Genomic DNA, 19,450 nt, shown 5'->3' on the forward strand with positions numbered 1-19,450 from the left:
TAACACTAAACTAGATAAATAACTTTTATAACTTATTAATTATTAATATGAATTGTAGTTTGTTTCTAACTAAGAATAAGACAAAATGTTATCGTAGTATAGTCAAGTTGTATGATTTCTATTATTACATGCTTATTTTATACTTATTTTTACAAGTGTTATATTATTTATTTATTCATTCATTCATTGTCATATTACATCAAGTTTTCGAGTTTCACTCATATGACTGGTGACATGTCAATATTACTAAATCTAAATTATTATATAATTAATTACTATACATACAGTATTGTCAAGTGTAAGTAATGATAAAAAAATGAATGATTATACATAGAATGCATTCATGTATACAAAATAATTGTTTATAATGTCTATCTATTCTATTTAATTAAAATTGTGAAATTAATGGAGAACAAGGTTTTTTCAATCAGAACTTTTCTGACTGCTTTAAAAAAAAATTACCGAATTTATATCTCTAATGGCTGCTGCTGATAGTTTATTGTAACATCTCATTGTGGCGTAAAAGGGAGTTTTTCCATGAATGTGAGCCTATGAATTGGGTAAGCAATCAAGTTTCTATGACATGTATGGTACTCATGGTTATTTGTGCACAAGTGAAATTGGTATTTAACAAAATACCAATTGAAATTGCTAGTTTAACAAAAAACTAGCAATTTATATATGTAGATAGAAGGCAGTGTAAGATTGTCAAGGTTTTTAAAATACGTTTTACAAGAGTCTCTTGATTGTAATCCACAAATCACTCTTAATATCTTCTTTTGGATAATAACGATTTTGTGGCTATCTACTGAATCACCCTAAAAAACTGTCCCATAGCTCAAGTGGGAATAGGCATAAGCATAATAAACTGCCAAAAGGGTGTTTCTGTCAAGAGAGTGAGATAGAGTTAGTTTAACAAAATAGGCACGGTTCATTCTTTTTTTTGGTTAAGTATTGGATATGTTCTTCCAAGAGAAACTCTGATCTATAATAATTAGACCTGAGAATTTAATTGATGGATGATGATGATGAGGATGATGCTAACCGGTCTTCTATTGTTGGAAGTTGAATTCTATTTACAGCTGCTAAACTACGGGTTGCTGTGAATTGGATCAAATGTGTTTTATTATAGTTCAAAGTGAGGCCATTTGCTTCAAACCATTCTGCCATTACTTCCAGAGCACTCTTTAATTTGTTTGCCAGTGTTATCTCATTAGAGCCTGATGCTCAGGCAGTTGTATCATCAGCATACATAATTAATTATGAGTCAGGTGATGCCTTAGGCTTAGATAGATCATTAATATACACTGAATATTTTTACGTACTTATACATAGTAAAGTTGTTCTGGCAATAAAGAATCTTGAATCTACTAATAAGTAGAAAAATATAATTGATTGTGCCTACAGTCAGCCGCAATCGGCAAGATCAAAAGAGAAGAATAGTCAAAATAAATCATACACTAGAACCATCCATTAATGAAAACCATTTCCACTTCAATAGCATGCCTACCAACTTCCGAATAATAAAACCACCTTTGTTCTGAGCAAATTTCTCTGTTAGGTAATGAATATCGGGGAACCAAGCTTTGCTCTGGAGTGGTAGAACATACACAATTTGTAACGAAAGATTGAATTTCAATGCAATTTAAATTTATTAAAACACACAAAACAAGACAAAACAAAATAACAAAGAATTACAAAACAAAAATATACAATAAAATGTTACAAATATAAAAAACCATGGGCTTTGTGGTTGGGTGTGTTGGAGAAGAGAAAAAAAAGAGAGGAAGATACCTAGCCAACTATGGTTTCCCATGTAATAGGCAGGCAAAGAAGAGAAGAGAGAAGTAATGAGGAAAAAAGGGAAGGGAGAAATGGGAGGAAGGAAGAGAAACAGAGGAATAGGTACGCAAAATTAAGGTAAGCGAGTCCACTGAAAAATGGAAAAAACTAAAGAAAAAACAATGCTGGAGCAGAAATCTTGAATCTTATATATCTAAATGGAAGAAGAAATTACTGTATATCCAGTTTAATTTTTCCGCTTATCGTATTGTCCATGAGAAAGTGATTTGGAATAAGGTTTATTATTTTAGTACCTATGTAAATTAACTGCCTCCTTATGCATTCAATATTAGTGTTATAGGTTACATATTTGTTAGCACTGGCCCTTAGATTATAATAATTAAGTGTAGAGTTTAATGTGAGAGGAAAATCGGATCTATATTTTATTAAGTATTCAATTGCGGTTTTTATGTATAATTCACGTATAGTCATGACCTCAAAATCACTAAAAATCATATCCGTTGGATAGAACCTGGGTTTGCTTAATATAGTTTTAATTATCAGTTTTTGTGCTACAAATAATTCAGCAATATAACAGTTAAAACAACCCCTCCAAACAACTATGCCATACTGCAGAATTAACTTGACTATAGAGCATGATGATACATCATTTTCAGGTGGTTCTTATTAAGAATTCTGTTAACTTGGTAAAATTTAAAAGATAAATATCTCATTTTTCTACATATGTATTTAATATAAACATCCCATTTAAGGTTTTCATCAATTATGATACCCAAGTACTTGGTATTAGTGACTTTTTTAATGGTGGGACAATCACAATTACCCAAGACATTCGAAAACCATAGGCCTATTCATATTTAGTGCAACTGCTTCAAAAGCTATTATTTAGTTAGAAATGCGCAAGTAGAATTAGTTTTTCAACATTACCAGGTGGGATAGTACAATATACAGAGTGTTTCAGAAGACTAGTAGAGTCGAACATTTCAGGGTATTGTTCCTGGATGATAGGAGACTACAAATGTCATATTTTTTGAAGTTTTCAAAACTCAGCGGTTATCCTTATAGCTGCCATTTTGTTTTTTTCACTTAGACATTTTTATCTCAAGAACGATATGTTGTATTGATCTCAAATTTTGCATGAATATTTATGCGTTAAAACTCAACTTTGAAAAATAAAATAAAACATTTTCGATGTAAATTTTCGAAATGGCGGCCATTTTAAATTTTTGATTGCAAATTTCACGAAAACCGTTAAATTTACAGAAAATTTAAAGAGACAAAAAAGTTAGCAAATTTTATCAAGATTTTAAGGATACCATATTTATTTTTGTATGACATTGATATGGTTTTAGAACTAGCCTACTTTGATTATTGACTAATTTGAATCTCATATTATTCGGAATTTCACTATTCAACAACAAACCACCAGTTTGATACTGGAATTAACTTTAATCTCTCTGAATTACAAAAATAAACTTCTTCACAACGGATAGGCTACAGTAGACCTACCTCAAATTATAGCAGTAGGCCTATTGTTGCAAAAGTAGAAATAGGCCAGTTGATCATTGGATTACAAAATTAATCTTATCAGAATATTCTATGAAATAGCGCGTTGATTTGTGATATCTCTACCTTCCGACTGGTGATATTGGATACATTGTTAGGTTTATCACAGCGATCAACCATAGTCTGTACAAAACGTTGATTACAGCATTACTCTTAGGCCCGAATTCACCAAAAACGAAAACTAGGTTTGAGTGGCAATTGGTTCTAAGTCAGATGATTTTGAATTGGTTTTGTAATATAATTTTTTGTTTATAGAATCAACTGGCGTTCAAACCAAGGTTTTGTTTTGGTAAATTCGATCCTATCATGGCTTACTTTAGATATACTCTATCTATAGTAGGCTGTGATCCTATGGATGGCTGGCCTCTAACGGTAGATCATGCACATACACATGTTCATCATCAGTGAGAGGCTTCTAACATAGAATAAATTATACCTAAATTAACCATTAGTTTTTTTTAATACCAAACCCATTCTACCCAAACCTAATCTAACGAACACTATCCCAACCCAAACAACCTAATCTGACCTAACAATTCCTACGGTTCAACTGTGAAATGAGTAGATATTGAAATTTATATTGTATAAGAGTTACGATTTGCCAGAATTTTTATTTCAATTTGAATATTTTACTATTTTTTTCGTATAAGAATTACGATTTGCCAGAATTTTTATTTCAATTCAAATATCTTGGGATTTTTTCGTTCTTATAAGAATTACGATTTTCCCTCATCCTAACTTATGTAATATTTTCATATACACTGTAATGAATAGGAAAGAGAGTACCATAGTTATAAAGTATATGAGATACTCTTGAGAAAATTTCTTTATTTTGTTGTGAATTTTGTTTAAAATCTTCTTTTTAGTATTTTATATTCTGTTTATATATTTACTTTTGTTCTAAGTCAATTTAAATTAAGTTAAGTGTATGAAAATCTTATCTCCTAATCCCACTGGCGAACAAGAGTAATCTTATGCCAGTGGGTTTTTCACTTACAATCTATTGTTGAATTTCGGTTGAATTAATGTAGCCTATTTGTCATGCTAGACTCTATTTTGATTTTCTGTACATGTATTTTATGAGTGTGAAATAAATTTGAATTTGAATTTGAATAGATACCAATGAGTATCGCAGGTCCAGACCATGATCTGGCCAAAACTGTCGCCGCTGAAGAGAGTGAGGCCATCACTGTCCACACAGAGCGCGCCGACAAAGCCAGTGTGGCCGTGCGCCAGCTCTTGCACCAGAGTGTACCGGGAGGCGGCTGACTGTACCTGTCGCCAGACGCGCACTGCGCCGTCGCAACAACCGGTCACCAGCGCGCGACGCCCGTAGTGTGCCACGAACGATGCGCAGTAGACGAACGATGGGTGGCTCAGCACCTGTGTGTAGTTGGGATCTAGATTATTTCACAATAGATTTTAATGATATTTTTTACACAATTAGAGAATCCTACTTGCAAACAATTTTTTTTTATAATTTAGCAAGCAGTACTTTTATTTGACCAAATGAAAAATGATAATTTTGAATGATTGTTAACAAATTTCATTTTACTTTTGTTAAATCCTAGTTGGATGTGTACTAATTTATAATCTACAAAATGTTATATAATGTGAAGTTGTCATTATTGTATGATGTCAAAATAAAAGTGATTTGATTTTGATATTTGTGAAAAGCATCTTACAATGTATGATCATTTTTTTACTAAAAAGCAGGTGTTATCCGTGCACCGCAAGGGTCTGTTAAAAGCACACATATATTGAGTTCAATTTTATAGTTCCGTTCTGATATTGAAACTATTAACAACTGTAATAACTTTAAAAGTAAAACTATTTGATTGGGCTATTATCTTATGTAAAAATTGTATCAGAAATTGAATAAATTCATCTTGATAAAATTATAATTAGTTGATTAATAAAAATGAAAGTAGACATATAACTATCCTCGGTAAATTAGGAATCTTCATGCAAAATCGTGATTTAATCAGTTCAGACGTGATAATGCGCCAAATTGTGTATTTCCTATCCCGTACATGTATTATAATATTACAAATGGACAGATTATGGTATAGTAGTCTAAATTTGGGAGTGGAATACAGGCGAATCCTACATACGTTTCATAATAAGTGATAAGAAATTTAAAAAATTATGACATTATTAGCATAATTCTTCTCAATATAGAACAATATAAAAGTTGAACAGTTGAAACAATGCAGTCAATAAATATTATAGTGAGGTCCACGTTATAATGACAGTATTTGATCAACATTGATGTTGTTATTCTTGTTTATCATTCGACAAAGCAGATAACGCTACTATCTTTTTCTAAATTTGCAACGTTGCCAGATTGTGTTTTAACAATGTAGAAATATAATGAATTAACAAAATATTCAATAACAATGATTAAAATGTATTATTTAATCATTGGAATATAATTATATGTTCTTGACGAATAAAATGAAGAGAGTTGTTTCTACTTAGTTGTTGCGACTACTAAATAGCGGCAATCTGAGAATCGTAGATTGGAGAAGATACGGAACCAGACGTGGTTTGTTTTTCCGAACTTGAATTTACTAAAATATACGATATTATGATCTTATAAGGGACCTTCAATTTTCCAATGTTCGCAATATTCACACAATTCTAGGTCATAGTAATTGCATTATTGTCGATATTCCTCTTTATACTATCATCAAGAAGTGTAGCGCCAACTATCTATGGCAGACAGATACAATATTTATATCAATCTCTCATGAATAGTTTCCCACGTTCCTACAGTAGAATTACTCAAAGTAATTCTGAGCCCAGTAGGCAATTTAGCTTCAATAATACAAATGCAGCATATGCAGCTTATGCAGGTATGTATGTGTATATATATATATATGTATGTATATGTATATATGTGTATGTATATGTATTCGTATGTGGCCTGCAGTTGAACGCTCTCACACTGCTGTTATATAGTTGGTGACTTGATTATAAAACGCTTAGGATGTAAATATCATATCATTGTGTGAATGAATGAATAGCAATGTAAGCACTTACTGGTGCTATCCAGAGAGTAGCTCTCTCTTTCTATCCTCACTGGTGCTACCACAGCTCAATTAAGATTACTAAGCTTACTGTGTTTCACCAATATTGTAGGTTCAAATTCCACAAATGGATGAATTAATAACCATGAATAATATCGTAATGCCATTAGTTTCTGATAGGCTATACATATTTTTTTTTCTATGCCACACATATATAATACCAAACTTGTCTTAAACTTATGCATCATCGTAAATTTGTTTATCTTAACATAGGTCATAGCTGAAATTATGATTGTTTACGTTGTTATGAATAGGTAAACATTTTATTTTAATTATTTTATTCACAATCACAATCATAATTAAAATATGATTGGGAAAAGACAACAGGCATAGCCCAAAAACTGTCTTCTCCCAAATTTTTTTTACAAATAAAAGTCTCCAAAAAGGAGGTTAGATTCCACTTTTCACTTCAAAAAGTCCAATTTACACTTCAAAACTAATGCCTAAACTAAAAATTTTAAATTTTGATATTTTAAAACTAATTAACATAGTCGAACTTAGTCTCTGTTGTGCAATGCAAGATGCATTGAAATTGCTTCAGAGTCAAGTTTGCAATCTGTGCTTGGGCTTTATTTTATCAGACCGCTGACCTATTCAAGCCTTCACTCTTTTTTGTTCAACATAATTTTCTTTTCATCTATGGGTTATTGTCATCTAAAAGAAAAACATAAAAATAGTAGTAACGCTTTTCTTCCTCTCCTGCTTTAACATGTTAAATTAGTGAAACGAAATAGTTACATTTCTACTATAATAATTACTATAAATAACGGCTGTCACGTTGGGATGCCGATCATAAGGCACTAGAAGGTGGATGATAAGAGAATCGTTTGATGAACTTGATGTATCTCTAATAAGATGCACAGAGTGTGCTGATATATTTGACTTTCATGGTAAATTTAGTAATAGAGATTCTATGGGAAACGGCAGTGGCATGGGCTTCTCGGTCATTCATCAGAACATACGTAGTTATAGACGTAACTTTGACGAATTTTCAACAGTATTACAGGGATTAGGGCATAAGTTTAACTGCATAATATTAACTGAGGCATGGCTTAACGACGACAGCCATCCAATTAACATTTCAGGTTACCATTCTTTTAGATCATTCAATAATCTGAACCAGAGCGATGGGTTGGTGGTCTACATCGATGAAGGACTTCCAGTCACTTGCAATGAACTGGTACTGGGCGGTCTGGCCACCTGTCTCTCTCTCACCTTTACCTGGGCGGGGGCGGCATGCGAAATTCTAGCTGTCTACCGCAGCCCCAGCACTAATCTAACTACATTCATAAACGCGTTAAACGTATATTGCAATGAACAATCGCCAGGTGTCGTCCGAATTCTGGCAGGTGATTTCAATTGCGATACGTTGAATGTTGCCCCTGGCTCTGTTGAGGAGCATTATATCGATATTTTGAGTGACGCAGGATTTGTGCCCTGTATTGACAAGGTTACACGGCCGGCCAGCGGAACCTGTATTGACCACTTTTTTGTCAAGCTTCCGCGTTTCTTCAATGCATCTTCTGTTATTCTGCAGTCCTCGGTTACCGATCACTATGCTATTTGCTTGAATATATTATCGACAAAAACTCATAAGCCGCCTAATACAGATAGAGTCATTATTAAAACAGACTGGAAAAAGGTGAGGAACACACTTTCTAGTCACAATTGGAATAGAGTCATTGAACAAAACAACGTTGACAATGCAACAGATATTTTCATTGAATCGGTACAAAACATAATTGCCGAAAAATCACATGAAGTAAAAGTTTCATCTAGAAATACTCAACTCAAACCATGGATAACTGCTGGACTAGTAAATTCTATTCGACATCGTGATAAACTCAGAAAAAAACTCAATAGACAACCATTTAACTATCTCCTTAGAAATGAGTTTACTCAATATAGAAATATGCTACATTCAGCAATCAAGCGAGCCAAGTATAACTATTACAAAAACAAAGTTGAAGAAGCGACTGGTAACCCTAGAAAATTTTGGTCGGTTATAAACGAAATCTCAGGTCGTATAGATAATAGTAAATCATTCCCCGTTAGTGCATTCTCCCGCCCTGGTGAAGTCATCGACTCTCAAAAAACTAAAGAAATTGCCAACCAATTTAATCAATATTTTGCCAAAGTTGGGACAAACCTAGCAAATTCTATAATAACCCAGGATGCACCAGTAGTGAGAGATGATGAACATGCTGCGGACTCTGAATTTCAACTGCAACCGGTCTCAAGGCAGGAATTGGAGGAGGTAGTGAAGAGTTTGAAAGGGCGATCAGCTCCAGGTTGTGATGGAATCCCTACTAGAGTGATTAAAAACAATATTGACATATTAATACATCCTATCCTACATATAGTCAATTTAAGCATTCTGGTTGGACACTTTCCTTGCGCTCTCAAAACAGCCAGAGTAATACCTATTTATAAATCAGGCCCCAAAGGCATATTCTCCAATTACAGACCTATTTCTTTGTTGGCAACATTATCTAAAATAATCGAAAAGTGTATAAAAATACAACTGACTAAGTATTTAAACGAGTACAATCTCATCTCCAACTCACAGTATGGTTTTCAAAAGTCCAAAAATACATCTGATACTCTTTTCAATATGTCTAGGGCTATCTCAAGTAGTATTAAATCAAGAAGAAAAGTACTGATAACCTTTTTGGACTTGGCAAAAGCCTTTGATACAGTTGACAGGAGAATTTTAATAAAAAAACTTGAATCATTGGGGATAAAAAATATCTCTCTCCGATGGTTTAAGAGTTACTTTCATAATCGACAGCAATCAGTTTGCATAAATGGTGAAAATAGTGATAAAGAGAATGTTGAGTATGGGGTAGTCCAGGGAAGCACCCTTGGGCCACTGCTATTCCTAATCTATATCAACAATCTGTCAAAATTAGTAGTTGAAGGTGAGTTGTATCTGTTTGCTGATGACACAGCACTAGTGTCTACTGGGAGCACTTGGGAGGAGGCCTACATGAGTGCTTCAATTGATTTGTCAAAAATAAAGAACTGGTTTGATCACAATAGCCTTACAGTAAATGTGGAAAAAACGAAGTTTATGCCAATAGTTACAAGAAATCAAGCTGATCCAGGCTCTCTAATACTAACGATGCATTCTTGTAATAATCCCAGGTCTGCTGGATTTAATTGTAGTATGATTGAGCGCGTTGATCATTACAAATACCTGGGCGTTGTCTTGGATTCCAAGATGAGTTGGGTACAACATGTCCAGTGTGCTAAGAATAGGCTCAGAAAGCTGCTTCACGCATTTTCAGAGCTTAGTAATGTTCTGAGTGTGGATCAGTGCAAAGTAGTTTACTTTGCCTATGTCCAATCTATAATACTATATGGAATTCTAGCTTGGGGAGGGGCTTCCTCCTCAGTCATTGAGCCTCTCGCAGTCACCCAAAGATCAATTATAAAAACAATTTTAAAGAGAGACTTTAGATACCCAACAAGACAATTGTTTATCGAATTTCCCGTACTGAATGTTAGACAACTTTTTATTAAATCCTTGTTGATCCACATAAAAAAATACAAAACTGAACTTCTGGGAGAAACAGTTAACCATAGCTACTCAACTCGCCACAGATCCAATTACAGCTTTGAGATACCTCAGCTGACTCACGGCTCTGAATTGACAAATCCTTCATACCTGGCCCATGTCTTGTACAGAAATGTGCCAGGGGTGATTAGGGAAGCAGAGGCATTTAGTTTGGTAGTGTTTAGGAAGAGGGTGGACAGGTGGCTGTACCAGATTGGTTGGGAAGCTTCAGAAGAACTACTCCAATCTCGTTATGCTTGGTGACCAACACGACTTCAAGGTTTCCAGACAATTGATTGGTATTTATTTTATCATTGATATAACCGATTTGACTGTTTTGCCTTTCTGGTTTATGCTTTTTTTTCATTCTCTCTTCTGAGAATTTCTGGAATCCCTGCCACTGCGGTCTTCAAAAAAATATTGTTATTTCTTCTTTATTTATTCTTTTATCAATCAAGGTATTAAGTATACTTATTCCTACATACTCATTCTTAAATATACATCAGCACATATATTATCTATTTTATAATCAGAATATTAATAATACATCCATAATATAAGTGTATTCTCTATTATTTACTTCTATGAGCAGATTAAGCTTATTAAGTATAAAGTGGAACTCCCCCCCTACACACAGATGGATAGTCTAGTAGGGGGATTCCAAAATATGTTGTATATTGTATTTCTTATTCGTGTAATATGTTTTTGGAAATAAACTGAATTGAATTGAATTGAATTGAAAAATATAATTGATCATTTAAAACAAGAATGAATGTTAATATTACATCACATATACCGGTATCAGATATCCTATATAGAAGGCAGTGACAAGGCAGAGAATCAGCAACCCTGTTCTCCTATCTTTCCACACTGCCATTATGAAGTGGACCTCACTAGGAAGATTCAGTCAATGACAAATCAAACTAAATACGCGATAAATTATAATGCGGGATTAGAACAATGCTAAGTAATAATATTAGGATCAGCTGATTCAAGATAATTGATATTGATTGATGCTTGTTGTTCCCAACCAGCATGTGAGAGTTTGTTTGAATGATAATTAGAAATATTATTATTGGACTGATTTGTAGAGAATGGGAAACTAAACTAAGTTGTAGCTTCAGTAGAGCTTACGATTTTTGCTAGTGAAGAAACCAGCAAAGGCATTCCACCTCGCTGTATAACACATTGTTACCCAATTTTGAAGGTTTCATTGGTTGGCTTAAACTTCAACTTTTCACTAGACAAAAAGTTGCATTTTCATTTTCAACTTGCATAAAATATAAATATCATATTGAGAACGTTTCTGGGACAGTTGACAATTTAAAGGCACCACAATGTCTGATCTGAAGGTAACTTTATAATTATAACAGTGATACTTTATAACTGGACTTTCTCTTAGTTGAATACAAAATCAACAATAATAATAATTTCGGAAATAAAAGATATTACCTGAAGAGCATGTCCTCTCCTAATGTCCCACACACACGCTGTACAATCGGCTGACGCTGATACTAAATAATGGTCATCGCTCGACCATCTCACAACGTAAACCAGGCCTGAAAAATATTCAATCAAAAGTAATTCTAATTTATTGAAAACTTCAACATACTCCATATTATCTATATTCCTAATCTCAGTGTGATTTTTTTGGAATGGTGGGCTTATGTTTTTTATGGAAAATCAGAAATTCTTTTAGGGGAAAGGCTCTCTTACACTATACGTAGATATTAGAAAATGAAACCAGTATGTGATGGTCTTTATCAATCTAGCAAGCAAATATCACTGTTTTTTCTGATCTATTAGAGTTTACAAACTAAAAAACATCTAACAAAACTTTCCAAAACAAGGGATTGCTAGATAAAAATTTATGAATCCTGGAATATAGGAGAAGGTTGTCCACCTATAACGATCCATGTGTAGTGTAATCAGGAAAGAATTGTTTCAGTATTAAAAACTTCTCTACGAAAAGCTTCTAAAATTAGCCATAAAATTTAGTCATGATAATAGTTATTTTCGAAAATTATTATTTAATTATATTATTTTTTGAGCCGACACAATCTTTTGGATGGTAGCATTCTTAGAATTTTCACTGCTATTTGGTCCTGTTGCAAATGTTCGTCTTTACAAGTCTTCAGGGTATCAGGAGATTCAGAAAATCAACTATATTTTTTATTACTCTTGCAATTGTTAAAGTATTCAACAAATTTAACTTCAACGTTAAAAGTGTGAATTATACTAATATTTATGAATTTTCTTGGATTGATATGATTTTCAAATGACTAGACTACTATTATCAGACTTGAAAATTATAAATTTCTTAGTGTGAATCTATGAAGTAGAGTAGATAATTGTTTATTAATAACGTAGCCTTTATTCTATTTTCTATGTGTTAATGGGGAGGATATAATTTTCAGAGAGTCGACAATTATTTGTTGAAAAACCGCCGATACATGTGGTTTCCGCACATTACAATATTATGTTATCTTCATTCCAATTAATAAATTTTCATACTTTGTAAAATTCGTTGAATTATTAGCTAAAATGCCATTTATTGTAAATTATTTTACAAACCACAATATTCAAATTCATTTAATGCCATAAGAATTAAAGACAAACGAATAAAATAATTATTCTCAATTACAGTATGGCCCTACCGGCCATAGAACAACTTGTGCGCCGGCAGTGAGTTCGAACAAGTAGGTATGATAAACATGTCAATAGAAGAAGAAAAATAGAGCTTATTACAAACAACTGAAATAAATAATATTAAGGGAAACTAGGCCACATTCCAATCTTCACAAACGACAAGACAAAGTAACAAATTAAAAATTAAATTACAAATTAAAAAATCTGGAGTGGTACACTCACACAACTTTCCTTGCTCATATTTGAAACTACGATCAGACTTTTGTATATGTGTATATATAATTGTTTTCAGAGTACTTTTTCTTTGTGCGAATTGTAAAATTCAATGATTTTTTTAGTCGTCATTTTTTTAAAGTCGTCAAAACAGCTGTTCTACAGATGAAATATCTCGACTATGTGTTATTTTTATGAACTGCGCTACCTACCTACCTCATGCACGAGAAGGAGGTTACTAAGTCCATTTCCCAAGGATGGGGTGGACCCCCCATTGGTTTCCCAGAAAGGAGACTCATGCCAGTTGATAGAACTGATAAATAACTATACAGAGTATGAATTTGAAAAAAATCGGTCAAGTTATTTTTGAGAAAATCGTGAAAAAGGTGTTTTTTTTGTAATTATCCGCCATTTTTCTCAAGATTATTAAGGAGCTCCTGCAATTTTCCCAGAAAAAACTCATGTCATTTGATAGGGCTTAAGAATAGCTATCCATGGTATAAATTTGAAGAAAATCATTAGAGCCGTTTTCGAGAAAACCGTGAAAAACATGGATTTTTAGTCATTATCCGCCATTTTTCTCAAGAATATTACGGAGCTCCTGCAATTTTCCCAGAAATGAGACTCATGTCAGTTGATAGGGCTTATAAATAGCTATCCATGGTATAAATTTGAAGAAAATCGTTAGAGCCGTTTTCGTGAAAAACGTAAAAAACATGTTTTTTTAGTAATTATCCGCCATTTTTCCGCCATCTTGGATTGAATTTTATTGAATTTTCTTATTGTCGGATCCTCATGGTATAAGAACCTTAAGTTTAAAATTTCAAGTCAATCGGTTAATTAGGAATGGAGTTATCGTGTTCACAGACATACACACATACACACACACACATACACACACACACACACACACACACAGACCAATACCAAAAAATAATGTTTTTGGACTCAGGGGACCTTGAAACGTATAGAGAACATGAAATTAGGGTACCTTAAATTTTTTTGGAAAGCAATACTTTCCTTACCTATGGTAATAGGGCAAGGAAAGTAAAAAGGAAGCTACGACAAATAATTTTGAATATATTGTAACTTATATGAATAAATAACTCTATATAATCTGATCCTGATAGAAAATAAGTGCACCTCTGCTTCTCATTACCTACTGTATGTACTTGATAAAGAAATAAATATTGAACGAATGATGCTAACCTTTATGTCCACTAAGAGTGGTTTTCAACTTGAAGCTGGGCACAGCATAGATGTGGATGGGTCCCGAGGTGCCGCATGCCAGAAGCAGGCCAGAGTGCGAAAAAGCAAGCGAAAACCCGCCCGATGGAGCGATAGGGATGTTGGCCAGCCTGGTGTTGGTTAGTTTACAGCTTTGTGCTGGCAGCCTGGTCCACGTAACTGGTGGTTCAATTGGTGATGATGGTCTCTAGAAAAAACGCAAAAAATACTTCTGTCTCATATAGGTTACCTAGTTCAAAGTTCAAATTCCATAGTTCAGTTGAAATTTACAAGAGCTAAGTCGTGTTTTACTCCCAGTAGTCGTGAAGTTTAAATTTTGATGAACCATGTTGAGTTTCTACTAGTCGTGACTTATAACATGAGCTCAGGAAGTGTATGAAGTCATTGAATCATTGAGTTCTGAGCGAAGCATACCTGAATATTATACGCCTAATAACTGTGTATTTAATATTGAAGCTACTAAAGAGTACCATTCTGAATTGGGCAATCAGAGAAAAATTTCCAAAGGAAGGAATACTAAGCTATATTGTGTTTCAAGTTCAATATGTAATTAGGTACTGTTCAATTCCAAATTAGTCTGTATCCTGAACTCAGTAAATTAGATTGGAACCGTTTTGGGCGCAAGCCTGTGGTACTTTTCTGTAAGTTGTGTAATTCTGAATGATTGAATAAATAAATTATTATTAATGGGCTACTTAATGATGGAATCAACCGTTAGGGTGGCCACTAATGAAAGGGCAAGTCTGTTGAGCATGTGTGAACGAACATGTCTTCGTACGACATTCACACGAAAAGCTTTTAACGAAAAGTGGTGTTTGACAGCAGCTTCAAAATAAAATAAACAACCAATAATAATAAATACTATGCTCCCTACTGTACTCATGGGAGCATAAATTAAATCTTCATTTAATAATTATTATCTATTATTTAATTATTATCTTTATTTAATATTATGAATAAAGATATCATTCCGCTATTATTTCCAATTGAATAAATTAACAGTACCTTAATATATTTTTTATACTGTTTGTATTTCAGTAAAGTGCAGTAGCTTATATTTATTTTTTGTATTTCGTTTAGGCAAATAAATAAAATGAAAAAAAATAGCCACTGGAAAATTACAAAATATGATGATGCAAAAATAATTCAGTCTTAAAAAGTGCAACTAAGAAAAAATCAACAAAAAAAATCGAAGATACAAAAACCTATCCTCAAGAAATTTTGTTCGAATCCTTTCGCTAATGACACAGCATCTGTGACGAGCATGTTCAATACACTTGTCCTGTCGTTAGTTTTAAGCTAGGTTGGGTTAGTGGCCACCCTTATATTGAATCGGAATATGTAATATTATCTTAGGAAATTGATGTAAATAGATGAAATAGGGAAAAATTATTTATATAAATTGGAAAGCCTTATCAACCAATAAATGAAAAATTATTCTATCAGAATAACAAGTGAACGGACTTATCAAAAGACTAATTTGATAAATGACTGATTTACCGGGCCATGGATTATCTGCTAGTTACACTAACAGGTTAAACCATCACTATATTCTATTACGACGGTGTAATAGCATATTAAATAATAGAAAGACGATGTAAACAAACATACGTGTGAGAGAGAGGATCTTTGTGTAGAAAACTGATTCACAGTAGCCACCTACCATCTTTGTCATAGACTGTACTAGATAATATAGTACTTGATTCAATGTAAATAAAAGTATTGTTAACTGTTATTTAAAGCCAAAATGAGTCATCATTTTTAAATACTAACAAGTGCTAATTTCAAGTTTTTGTTTTCTCATTTTTCGATGAACATAATAATTATATAATACGGTATAGATACTTAACAATTTGAAAATAGTTACCCGTTCATTCTTCCGTGCACTAGAATCCAATTCGTCCTCGTTGTCGGTGAAGAAAGCAGGGGTAATACTGCCCCCGTCTCCACCCCTCACCGATCCCTGTTCCGTTTGCAGGGCAACCCGCGAGCGCAAGTTAGGGGTGAGGGGAGCGGGGGGAGGGGTGACAGCCCCCACTGTCACATACAGTGTGCTCGAGTACTTCTTCGCGTATCTTACGCCTTCTTTCCACCAGTCGAACACCTAGAACGATATAGAAAGTTAAAAGTTACAAATCCGGGGATATTCTACAATATTACACAACCATGTAGGCCAGATAGATGTTTAGACTGGATGTTTCTACAAATAAAATACACTAATAATATAATAAGGGAAATTATGAGTGGAATAAATGCCGAAATAAATGCGTTGCACAGTAAGGTCCTGAGTGAAATTAAGATAAGAATGATACAGCAAATTAAATGAGACAACGTACAAAGGAAATTTATGAGAGATTGTTGGAGTAGAAGTATGTAAATTACAGTAGCACAATACAGTACATTCGAGATAATGTTTTCCATTCATCCAAGCACAATATTCAAAATACAAGAACAATAAACAATGTAGGAATGAGGTGGGGTAATTTCATAGAAAATTGTAGTTGGTTAACAACGCAAAAATGTGAACAGCATTTTATTTTTAAGAGAAAAATATGCATTGATTGAGAATTCGAATTAGAAAGTTTTTCAGTAAAAAAACGGAAACCTAATATAATGTAAACACAATTGAAATAAACTAAGGTGCTCTTATGTTCCTAACTATCTTGAAAGGCTTTCATGTGTTACTACTTACTACAAGAAGATGTGAGAATGTAGAAAGAGAGAAACAAGTGGAGAGCTTCAATAGCTAATGTGAATTATAAGTGAAAAATAAGATAATGGAGATTATTGATCATAGGTGCACGTATGTTCCTCATTATTTGAAGGTGTTTAGTTCAATTCTTTATGTGTGTTCTAGTGCTTTCAAAACCACTCAATCTTCTAAAATAAATGTGTTCTATTTTTTCTTTTAATTGGATATAACTGTTACTAGTGCTAGGACTAACGATCAGTTTATTTCTATTCTAAATTAATAATTAGTCATTTTACAAGAAGAATCTTGTAATAGCTTCTCCTTGTTTTAAATTAGCTCATTCATGATCACTGCACTGAATTATATTTTTTTCCACTTTCACTAAGCACTCCTGGAGGTTTACACCAGATCTGTTGGCTTCTTCCTTTCAATCTGCTCGTTAATGTTAAGTTGTCCAAGAACTGGATTGCTTCAACATGTTGGTGGTAATTTACAGCCAAAATGAGTCATCATTTTTAAATACTAACAAGCGCCAATTTCAAGTTTTTGTTTTCTCATTTTTCGATGAACATAATTATATACTACGGTATAGATACTTAACAATTTGAAAATAGTTACCCGATCATTCTTCCGTGCACTAGAATCCAATTCGTCCTCGTTGTCGGTGAAGAAAGCAGGGGTAATACTGCCCCCATCTCCACCCCTCACCGATCCCTGTTCCGTTTGCAGGGCAACCCGCGAGCGCAAGTTAGGGGTGAGTGGAGCGGGGGGAGGGGTGACAGCCCCCACTGTCACATACAGTGTGCTCGAGTACTTCTTCGCGTATCTTACGCCTTCTTTCCACCAGTCGAACACCTAGAACGATATAGAAAGTTAAAAGTTACAAATCCGGGGATATTCTACAATATTACACAACCATGTAGGCCAGATAGATGTTTAGACTGGATGTTTCTACAAATAAAATACACTAATAATATAATAAGGGAAATTATGAGTGGAATAAATGCCGAAATAAATGCGTTGCACAGTAAGGTCCTGAGTGAAATTAAGATAAGAATGATACAGCAAATTAAATGAGACAACGTACAAAGGAAATTTATGAGAGATTGTTGGAGTAGAAGTATGTAAATTACAGTAGCACAATACAGTACATTCGAGATAATGTTTTCCATTCATCCAAGCACAATATTCAAAATACAAGAACAATAAACAATGTAGGAATGAGGTGGGGTAATTTCATAGAAAATTGTAGTTGGTTAACAACGCAAAAATGTGAACAGCATTTTATTTTTAAGAGAAAAATATGCATTGATTGAGAATTCGAATTAGAAAGTTTTTCAGTAAAAAAACGGAAACCTAATATAATGTAAACACAATTGAAATAAACTAAGGTGCTCTTATGTTCCTAACTATCTTGAAAGGCTTTCATGTGTTACTACCTACTACATGCTGATGTGAGAATGTAGAAAGAGAGAAACAAGTGGAGAGCTTCAATAGCTAATGTGAATTATAAGTGAAAAATAAGATAATGGAGATTATTGATCATAGGTGCACGTATGTTCCTCATTATTTGAAGGTGTTTAGTTCAATTCTTTATGTGTGTTCTAGTGCTTTCAAAACCACTCAATCTTCTAAAATAAATGTGTTCTATTTTTTCTTTTAATTGGATATAACTGTTACTAGTGCTAGGACTAACGATCAGTTTATTTCTATTCTAAATTAATAATTAGTCATTTTACAAGAAGAATCTTGTAATAGCTTCTCCTTGTTTTAAATTAGCTCATTCATGATCACTGCACTGAATTATATTTTTTTCCACTTTCACTAAGCACTCCTGGAGGTTTACACCAGATCTGTTGGCTTCTTCCTTTCAATCTGCTCGTTAATGTTAAGTTGTCCAAGAACTGGATTGCTTCAACATGTTGGTGGTAATTTACAGCCTCTTCATAGGTCCTTATATGTTCTAATGAGCTAAGAGTCATATATTTCAGAAGTAGTGTTTCAAAGTGCGTTTAGAACTACTTTATCTAAACATCTCCCCATCAACTAAGAGTGCAAATGTCACTAAAAAAGTGTTAAGTTTAGTTCAATTCTTTATGTGTGTTCTAGTGCTTTCAAAACTACTCAATCTTCTTCCCAATATGTTCCGATGAACTGACAATCATATACAGGTTGTATGAAAAAGTACTCCCTAGTTTTGATGAGTCATAGAATCTGTAAAAAGGGATATACACTATTCTAGTTTGTGGTGATTGATTCAGCAAATGTCCAAGTTTTACCCCCCTGCAGTTGGCAGACCTGCTTGACCTTAAGACGGCGCCATGGAACAGTTCCTTCAGTTGACACTACACATACACTCGCTTTCCGGGAAGGTGGGTGGGTGGGTAGGGAGAGTTTGCCCAATTGCGTGGCCACCACCAAGCCCGGACTAAACTCCTCTGCACTTTTTATTTTGGGGAAACATGAAAATGTTGTGTACTGTGGAAAAATCTGAGACATAAACCATTTACGGGAAAGAATCATCACGTTCAGCTGTTCTGAATAGTGAGTTGTGTTTTTTCTGGCTCTAAATTTTGTCAAATATTACGCAAAAATATTCATTTTTAGTGAAAATGTCACTAAAAAAGT

The 19,450-nt window shown here is 33.6% G+C and overlaps 1 protein-coding gene across 1 annotated transcript in view; it reads right to left on the reverse strand.

Moving 5' to 3' along the window:
• LOC111050184 (jouberin-like) overlaps nt 1-19,450 on the reverse strand; it is a 40,191-nt gene that overhangs the window by 13,222 nt on the left and 7,519 nt on the right. The window contains exons 7-10 of the mRNA XM_039428502.1: nt 17,441-17,677; nt 14,092-14,317; nt 11,473-11,579; nt 4,490-4,752 (exon numbers count right to left, since the gene is read on the reverse strand). Coding sequence (XP_039284436.1) covers nt 4,490-4,752; nt 11,473-11,579; nt 14,092-14,317; nt 17,441-17,677 — 833 coding nt within the window. The remainder of the gene's footprint in view (nt 1-4,489; nt 4,753-11,472; nt 11,580-14,091; nt 14,318-17,440; nt 17,678-19,450) is intronic.

Source organism: Nilaparvata lugens, chromosome 5, assembly GCF_014356525.2.
Source record: "Nilaparvata lugens isolate BPH chromosome 5, ASM1435652v1, whole genome shotgun sequence".
NCBI lineage: Eukaryota > Metazoa > Arthropoda > Insecta > Hemiptera > Delphacidae > Nilaparvata > Nilaparvata lugens.